Source organism: Antechinus flavipes, chromosome 2 (genome assembly GCF_016432865.1).
Source record: "Antechinus flavipes isolate AdamAnt ecotype Samford, QLD, Australia chromosome 2, AdamAnt_v2, whole genome shotgun sequence".
Classification (NCBI taxonomy): Eukaryota; Metazoa; Chordata; class Mammalia; order Dasyuromorphia; family Dasyuridae; genus Antechinus; species Antechinus flavipes.
In genome coordinates, this window is record NC_067399.1 from 160547285 (window position 1) to 160556949 (window position 9665).

General features: G+C 36.6%; 1 protein-coding gene across 1 annotated transcript in view; it reads left to right on the forward strand.

Moving 5' to 3' along the window:
- Window positions 1-6408, forward strand: part of SNX5 (sorting nexin 5) — a 46876-nt gene extending 40468 nt beyond the window's left edge. The window contains exons 11-13 of the mRNA XM_051975881.1: window positions 2863-3022; window positions 4019-4104; window positions 5445-6408. Of these exons, the coding sequence (XP_051831841.1) occupies window positions 2863-3022; window positions 4019-4104; window positions 5445-5495 (297 nt within the window). The 3' untranslated portion in view covers window positions 5496-6408. The remainder of the gene's footprint in view (window positions 1-2862; window positions 3023-4018; window positions 4105-5444) is intronic.
- Window positions 6409-9665: the final 3257 nt, after the last annotated feature.

The window sequence follows — 9665 nt, forward strand, 5'->3', positions numbered from 1 at the left end:
AAAGATGGTCAATTCTGAAGACAAGGAAACAATTCTGATAAAAATTAAAATTATTTAAAGAGACTGATGTGAGTACATGGAGAATCCATTGTGATTTTTAAAAGAGATATATACAGAACATGAAAAGACACACAATAAGACAAATATAAGTTTGGCATAATTTAGATAGAGCACAGAATGAACTGAGACTGATGATAAAAACTTAACAACAGAAAGTGGGTTTGAAGGGGTAGATGAATGAAAGAAAGATTAGAACGCAATAGAAAGATGAAGAAATGGTAGCTGACAACAGAAGATGGACCTGCTCACTTTTGATTTTTTTTTCTCCTGATTGCCAAAGAAAATGGCTTTTGGGAAAAGACAGGAAAAAACATAACTAGTAAGAAAACACCAAGCTGCCCTTGATGAATTGAGATAACTTCACTCAGTTGAACTACATTCAACTGGTACTAATACTTGATTGAACCACATTTTCAGGTTTTGAAGGAATTGATATTGTCATTTATATATGAAAGATCATGAAACTCTGAATTACTGGTAGTTAGAAAAATGCAAATTAAAACAACTGAGGTTTTACTTCTCACTGTACAAATTGATTGATCTCATAGTTTGTCATCTTTGCCTAGGTAGGGGGGGCAGATTAACATGCTGTGAAGTGATATCAGTTTGACATTGTAGAAGAGAAATGACTAAACTGTTTATATTATTTGACCCAGATATTTCATGACTGAATTTATAACCCCATTGAAGTAAAAAATTTGAAAGGAAGGTCAAATATTCAATTGTGCTTTTTCTGACAGTAAAGAATGAGGAACAAAATGAGTGCCCATTGATTGGCAGTGAGCTGACAAAATATTGCTATGTAAATATGAAGAATTCAGAGAAACACTGGAAAATTTATTTGAACCAATACAGAACTATAAACAGTTTATATAGACACTACAAGAATACTAATAAGCCAGTCCATAAGCGCAAATCAGACTATGAGTAACTGGAAAAATTGGTAAAATTCTAAAGAACATATATTGGAAATGTAAAATCCTGTTTAGGTTCAAAAATTCTATTTTAAGTATAAGATAAGCCAGCATGGTTAGGTGATTGTGTGTCTGATAAAATCTGGCAGAGGATCTTAGTGCATTGCAAACTGAGTATGAGCCAGCAATATGATCTTGGGCTACACTAAGGGATGTGTAGCTTTTGAGGAAAAAAGGGCTGAAAAGCTCCTTCATATTCTTAGATTGACCATGTGTGGGTTATAGAGATAATTTCTGGGTGCTTCAGTTTGGAATGGACATTGAGGAGATAGACTTCAAGGAGAGCAGACAGAATAATAAAGGACCCATAATAGTCTATTCTGTGTAAAGATAGGTAAAGGCACTGGGGTTGAAGAAGGAACCACATATTGAAAGCTGTCATGAAGGAAGACCAGACTTAGTCATTCCTCCTCCCCTCTTTCTCCTGGGGTGTTGGGGGAAAGGATGGCAAACTTTCTTAACATTATAGTTAACTAAAAGTGGAATGGACTACTGCAGAGGCAAAATGGTTACTTGGGCCAGGGATCATGCTGTTGGGGATTCTGGTTAGATGTGGCTTTGAGTAAAATTCGCTGAGTTGTAACGTTTTTTATGATTTCTTCTTGGTTAGAGTGAGCTTTCAGATTTTTTACCTCTAGGAGGCAATAACTTTTAAAATTGAGTACTTTTTGTTTCCATTTGTAGGTTCTCATTATATAGTTCTGGTTAATCTTTAAATCAGAAAGATGAAAGAATGGATTCTTTTAGAGATTTATTAGCATTGTGAGACTTCGCTGATGGATGAATCCTTATTTCAGACACATTAAATGCCTGACATTTGAAAGGTGCAGGGCAGCTTGCAGCAGTAGAAGGCTGACTGAGGAGTCAGAAAGATCTTGGTTTGATACACTTGGGGTAAGTCACAGCTTCCCAGGGCCTCCAGGTAATAAGCAGACTTAAGTTACAGACAGGTTTCTCATTTTCATTGATGGAGGGAGTTTCCACATTTGGAGTTTCTCACACTGATGACCAGTCTGCCATAAAAGCTACAGAGGCACGACTTACCCCTGCTCCTCTGCAGAAGAAATGTCCCATCCTGGAGTCCCTCTCTTTTGTGATGGTGTTGGAGGAGGTTCTGTTATCTGTTCTCTAGGACCTTGACTGGTTTTTCCAGTTACTTATAGTTTGACTTGCTTTTCTGAATTGGAAGACATAGTATATAAAGTGTTTGAGGAGAAAAGAGAACATTTGAGAGATTGGGGGGAGGGGTGTTTTAGGAATACCAATTTTTTTCCAGCATTATAGATTGGAGAAGTGTGGAAACCAATTGGGAGACTGTTACAGTATTGCAATAGTCCATACTAGAAATAAGAACCTGAAAGTTAGGGGTGTATACACACAAAGGGAAGTGTGTTTAAAAAATGTGGAGGCAAAAATGAATGACTTAGATGGGTTAACAGTGAGGAAAGGGTGATTCAGAGGTGAATTTGGGTAGCTAGAAGGTTAATGGTGTCATTGACAGAAAAAGAGAAATTGGGAGAATGGATGGTTTTGAGGAGAGGAAATAAAATTACTTTTTGTTGTCTACCAGGTACTTGCTAGGGTTTATATACCAGTCATTACTAACAAAATGAGTTCTAAAAGCTACAGAGTATATCTTGTATGGTTTTTTAAAAATACCTACAATGAAGCCATTTTACCTTGGAAATATTAAACTTTAATTTTATGTCATCATAGATTGATTGTTTTAAAGTAGTAAAACCAGTGTCATTTTTTGGTTCTCTCCCTTCATATAAAAGCTTGGAGTTTTAAAAGGAAAGTTGAATTGCCTCATATGTCTTCTTTCTAGGATCTCTTATACAGACGTACAAAAGCTCTTATTGACTATGAAAACTCAAACAAAGCTCTGGACAAAGCCCGGTTAAAAAGCAAAGATGTCAAGCTGGCTGAGGCACACCAGCAAGAATGCTGTCAAAAATTTGAGCAGCTTTCTGAATCTGCAAAAGAAGGTGGAATGATGCTTATCTATCAACAAGTCTCTGTAATATAGCTGAATAGAGCATGTGATACAGCCCCCCAACTGCTTTAGTGCCTGTTCCAAGGCCATTAAGAAACATGAAAGATGCAAGTGTGCACTGAATGCTAAATATGATTGCAGTGGGTGTGGAAAGGGAAGGTTACAAAGTAAGATGCCTGTCTAATTTTTTTAATGTTTCCTTATATAAGGATTTTAGAGCTGAATTTTAGTAGTTCTTGGGTTTAGCAGTATGGCAGAAAGTAAGTTCTTTAGATAATCTTCAATGCTATCAGAGGGCATTCTTATACAGCACAAATCATCAACTAATCTTATGAATGATTGAGTATATTAAGTACAAAATTTATCATTATTCTCCACTTATAAGTAATTGTGTCTCATGATATTTCCCCTAGAATTCAATTTTCTTCACCCCATTTAAATGACTATTTTTGTTTTAAGGCATGTTATTGAAATTTGTACCTTGGGGGACAATGATTATATAAACTATAAAAAATCAAGAAGCTACTTCATATATCTAGAAAAATCAACAGTTGCTGTTGATGCTTGATGAGAAAGGATTAAAGGATTGAATGCAGTTGTTTATACTACAAATGGTAGTGTTTGAGGTTTGTCCTCTCCAATTAATGGAAATATCTCCTATCTCTACAATTTCAATCTTAACTATAAATATGAACTTTGCTTTACATAGTACTTACATACATGTGGAAAGCATTTAAACTCATGATTTGTAAAATAGATATATTACATCTTTATCTGGAAATCCCAGTGTTCTTCCATCAGTGAAGTAGTTTTAGGATCGGGTTGACTCAGTTCTGAATAGAGAAAAGATTTGCATCCTAATTTTTGAGAAGCAGTCTCTGATTGCATTGTGAGGGATTATAACTTTGAATCTTAGCATTTTTATAGTGTAAAGAGGACATGCAAATTTTTCATGTTTTTTCAAGTTGAACATTTGTCTCTTCTGTAGAACTGATCAGTTTTAAACGGAAAAGAGTAGCAGCATTTAGAAAAAACCTAATTGAAATGTCGGAACTGGAAATAAAGCATGCAAAAGTAAGTGTTATCTTCAGATTGAATTATTTAGTGCAAATTTTTATTTCATGAGTTGGAAAGCAGAGGGTTGTTTTTTCTTCACTGATAAAACTTTGTGTCATGTGTCTCAGAACTACAGCTATGCCTCACCCAATGTTTTTTTTTTTCAACTTTCACATTTTTTATTGAACAGTTTTATTCTGCCTTAGAATAAAAACCTTGCTTTAATGTTGCAAGATACACTGCAGGTATGCCATGCTGCTAGTTATTAGGGTACAAAATACCCCACTCATTAACCCAAAAGGCTAGGGAGACACACCAATTCATACCTTCACAGCATGTATCACTGGTATTATTTACAATTTCTCTTGTTTAAATAAGCCTTCACCCAATGTTATTAATTGACTTCATTAAACTATATCATTGGCCAAAATAACATTATTGGGAGCTAAGCCTGGTAGGGAGCACTGAGTTTTCAAGAGGAAAGCTGTCCCATTTCCATAATTGTCAAATGGAGATTGGGTTGGAAAAATGAGCTTAACCCATTTGAACATCATTAGGTCAACATTAGGTTAAGTGCCATTTTATCATAGAATTTAATTTTAACCTATTAAAGATTTTGCCATTATCCAATCATTGTATGGTCATATACAAGGTATGCCAATATTCGATGAAAGCAATATCATGAAAAGTCAAAGTAATGTGACACTAACTTATATTGTGTTTTCTGATACCATGATTCTCATACTTATTTGATTATGTAAATTAAATAGGACAAAGACTTAATTAAGGACACCCTATTTGTACTGGTTTTCTCTCTAAAAAGTAGGCCAGTCGCCTAACAAATGAGAAATCGTGTAGTTTTTGAGAGCAACTATGGGTGGTAGGAATTTATAATTCATGCCAGAAATAAGACTAGGCTGTCTTATTACAAACAGCCTTCTAAGAGCAGTTCTTCAGACATTTAAAAGAGAATCCCTAGAAGGTAAGATTAATTACAGGTATCCATGCATTGTGTTGTGTGTGTGTGTGTGTGTGTGTGTGTGTGTACACGTATGTACACACACAGGCATAAACTGTCTCCTTTGAAGCATGACTGTTCAGAAGTCAGAATTGTGTGTTATCTATGCAAGTGTGCAGGTGGAATTTCTTTATAAACTACTAGAAAACCCAGGACTCTATTTTTAGGATATTTGAAATTTGGCATATCATTAGATATTCCTACTAAGACGTGTACCTAGTTCTGAATATGTCTAATGGAAAAGTGGATTTTAATTATGTTCTGGAGCTTAAGCATTTTAAGATTGGTGACCAAGTGAATTATTTGACTACCTCACAGCTATTTCTCCCCTTCCTTCTAGAATAATGTCTCCCTCTTGCAAAGCTGCATTGACCTTTTCAAGAACAACTAAGTTGCCTTTACTCTGAATGAACCTGAATGAACTGAAGATGAATGTGAAAACCAGCATCAATTGCACTCAATTTCATTAGCCATGGAAGATTTATTTTTACTTTTGACTAAAAATTTAGGTCTAAAAATTTATATATTTTGCTTTCTTAAAAATGACTAATACATAACCATGTTTAATTTTTTAGAACTTACTTTTGAGTTCAATTGCATATATATTATTTGAACATAGCTAATCTTTTTGTCACATGCATCTAATACCTCAAAGAGGACAGATTTCAAGTTCTAAATAATTTTTAAATGGTAAGAAAAGGTACCCAAAAATATGCCTGTTGGAGCAGAGCATTAGCAGGAGAGTTTGGTACAAGTGTCCCATTATTACTTGTGTTCTCATCCAATTGAAAATTAAAAATTGGAATTGGGAGCCAATTACATACAACAAAACATTCCTCAGCTCAAGAGTTGAATGACAGATGTCAAGCATTCCATTCTTTAATCATATTTTCCCCGTTATTTTCATAGTTCTTTAATCACCTCAAGTCTTTATATTATATTGGGAGATCAAGAATATTTCATTAGATTTATTTTTGTAAGTAATCTTGTACAGTACAGGTTTTGTAGTTGGAATATAAATATACTTGGGGAAGAGAAATTTTCTCCTATTTAGAGTGTCAGCAATTTCAGAGGGAGAAGAAAATGCCTAAAGGGTATGGTAACAGTATAGTGGCCTAATAGAGTTTCATTGGCCATGTTGATTTTTTTAAACTACTACCTGCTATGGGGGAATATAAAAATCCATTTAAGAAAGGGCTTGTGTATGTCTTCTTTTCTTTTCCTTTATGTCTATTTTGTTTTTTACACAAACTGGTTTATTGCAAAATATATAAATAATAAAACATAAAGAGTATTTCTTGGAATTTCCTGTTGTTTTTTTTTTTTTTAATGTGTTAAAAGTATATCTGAGCCTCTTGTCTTCCTTTATGATTTGAAATTGTCTTAGTTATGGTTGGTTAATGATCAATAAATGTGGCCCTTTTTTGATGGGGTAGGAGGAGGTTGACTACACCATGTTAACTGAGAGAGTTGTGTATGAACTGCTTTTAAGTCAGGGGCAAAAACTAAACCAGAATGTAACTGCTGGAAAGCCCTCTTTGAACCATTATTTTTAGCAGTGGTCCTGAATGTCACAATGACTTAACATGAGTCTTGATAAAAGTACACAGTTCTATATTCCCAATTGCCATTTCTTAGAGGACTTAATTTGGAAAGAAGTGAATGAATTGGGGAGTGTGTAAGCCATCTGTCTTAAGTAAATAAAATGGGTTGGTGGTTGGTAGGGCGGGGGTAGGGAGAAGTACTTTCTGAGTATGGGGAAGAACAACAAAGGGGAAAGAGGGAAGGATGAGAATGAAGCAGTAGCCATTCGCTATCTCTGCTATTGTGTAATGGTGGGGAAGAAATGTTGGAAGGCTGGATTGTAGAAGACCTTGCATTCTGGTATGAGGTAATGTTTCCATATTCCATAAACAATGGGCAGCTCCTGAAGGCTTTTTTTTGGTTTTGTTTTAATTTAACTTATTTTGAGGGGAGAGGGGAGGTGATTGGGATTAAGTGGCTTGCCCAGGGTCACACTGCTTGTAACTTAAGTATTAGAGGCCCCATTTGGACTCGGACCCTTCCGGCTTAAGGGCTCTATCGACTGTCATCTAGCTGCCCCGCTCTTGAAGGCTTTTGAGTAAGGGAAAAGTTTGAGTAGAGTGATGCTTCAGGGAAATTGTTCTTAAAGTATCACGAGTAGTAATACGATAAAGAGGGCTAGAAGGAGAGGGGCAGTCAAGGAACTATATGTAAGATAGTAACATAAAGCCAGGAAAGGGATAGAACTTGTAGTCTTACAAATATGGGGGAGAAAGTACTAGAACCAAGGTCGAGCTAGGATTAAATCAATAGAAGTAGGTAAGTTGAGAATGGGGGTGGGGGTAGGCTTCTTTAGGGAAGATAGGCTTAATTTTAAAGGATAGAGGGAGGAGGGCTTTGCACAAAATTATCCAGCAGGCAATTGTAGAGATGGGAGTTAAGAGCTTGTGGGAAACAGCTAGATATGCAGGTTCCCAGGTTGTTTGCATGGAGATTATGAATTGATTATTTAAGAAATTAGAAAATGGAATCGGGCAAGCCTGTTTCTTTAGGTCCCTGCTGGGAAAGACCACAACTGGCAGCAAGAAACATTGGCAATCACACTTTAGGCAAAGGGTGTTGGGGGACCAAAAAAAAAAAAAAAAAAGTACAGGGACTAGTTATGAAAAGAGTACAGAGACACAAAGCATAGTGTGTAATGTTCTCTGTTAAGGTTTTCTTGGGGTCCTGGAGCAGCCTTCCTTTCAGTTCAGTAATTATCCCAAGCGCAGCCAGGTATTAAAGTCCAAATCCTTTATTATCTCTTTCAAAGTCCTATCTCCTTCACTTGGGGCTTGGCTAGTTTTCTGGGGGTCTTCCGGAGTCTTGCTTTTGTGGAGAAGCGAAGGAGGAGAGCCTGCCACCAAGACGGGCTTGTAAGATGGGATGAATCTGTCTGAGTCCAAGGGCTTGTGCTCTAGCCTTCGGCCTCCAGCCTTCTGTCTGCTTGTCTCTGAGTCTTTCTGGCTGAGGCTTCTACTTATGTGCTCCACACTGACCACAAACCAATCATTAGATCACTAGGAAGCCATTATTTTTTGTAGGATTAAATCAATGCTAAACTAGATTTAACCACTTTCTCCTCAATTCCAAGTACCTTGTTTCAAGTTCTGGCCCATAACATCTCCTTGTAGGATTAAATCTATCATACTGAACCCTGCTAAATTAGATAATTATTGTCTCTATCAATTCCACCGACTTAGAACCTGATAAGAATCCTTTGTTGAGTTCAGAGTTCTGGTCCATAACAATAGTGAATGAAGATAGGTAGTGAGAGGATGGGGGGAGTCATGTTACCAAGCTTGGAGTTGGGAGCATTCTAGCACTTGAACTCCTGGGTGAAAGAGTGAAGGTGTGGGGCAAGAGTTTGGGGTCTCGTTTCCATGGGGTGATTTTTTTTTTGGAGGGGTGAAGTAGATTAATCTGACACCAGCTTAGTTCGTTAATATAATCAATCATTTCAAAGTTGTCAGTAAAACTTTAACATGTCCACATATCTTTAAAGTACATTGGTCTGTGGAGGTCTGGAATTTGTCCAAAAGACTGGCAGCAGAGCCGAGGTGGCCTTCCCTGGTCCAGAACATATTACCAAGATTTGAATTTTGGTCAATAAACAGTATGATTTATAAATTATTTTCCTTTTTTTTTTTTTTTTTTCCTGAAGCAATTGGGGTTAAGTGATTTGCCCAGAGTCACACAGCTAGGAAGTGTTAAGTGTCTGAAACTAGATTTGAACGCAGGTCCTCTTGACTTCAGGACTGGTGCTCTATCCATTGAACCACCTAACTGCCCCTTATAAATTATTTTCCTTTAATCTTTGGCATGGTTTGTGCCCAAGTTTCAGGTTCTCCTTTGCAGTCTTCCTGCTTTTGCACCTCTATACTGGATACTTACAAAGTAATTTATTATACTATAAGTGGAGAGGGTGGTCAGGGGACCAGAACAAGACACAGTTTAACAGATGATAACTGTAAATATGGAAATAGATAACTAGATCACCAAGGGGAAAATGTAGAAAGAAGACCTTAGTAATACTGGAACTTAAGTAGTGTGAAAGGATTCAAATTTAACTAGTGAAGACTGAAAAGTTGAGCAGAGAGTGGGATGTGGAGATAGTAATAAGCATTCATTAAGCTCCAGTTGCTGGGAATGCTAAAAAAAATTAGTGAAACTATCTGCTTTCAAGTAGTTTACATTCTCTTGTGAGTTCAGATATAAGTGCAACATACACAAAATGAATATCAGTTATTGAGAGCAGAGGGAGGGCAAGCCATTGACCCGGCAATAAGAAGGCCTTTGTATAGTGTGCATGGCCCTTGAGATGAGCATCAGTAAAGCTAGAATTCAGTGGTCCTTCTAGTTCAACCTCATTTTACAATCATTAAATGGACTAAGCTGGTCAGCGGGATAGAGAAAAGGCAAGATCCTGAGGCGCTCTCATTCTAATACAAGAAACTACAAACGTGCAAGGAGGCCACGATTGTAGGACAAATGGGAA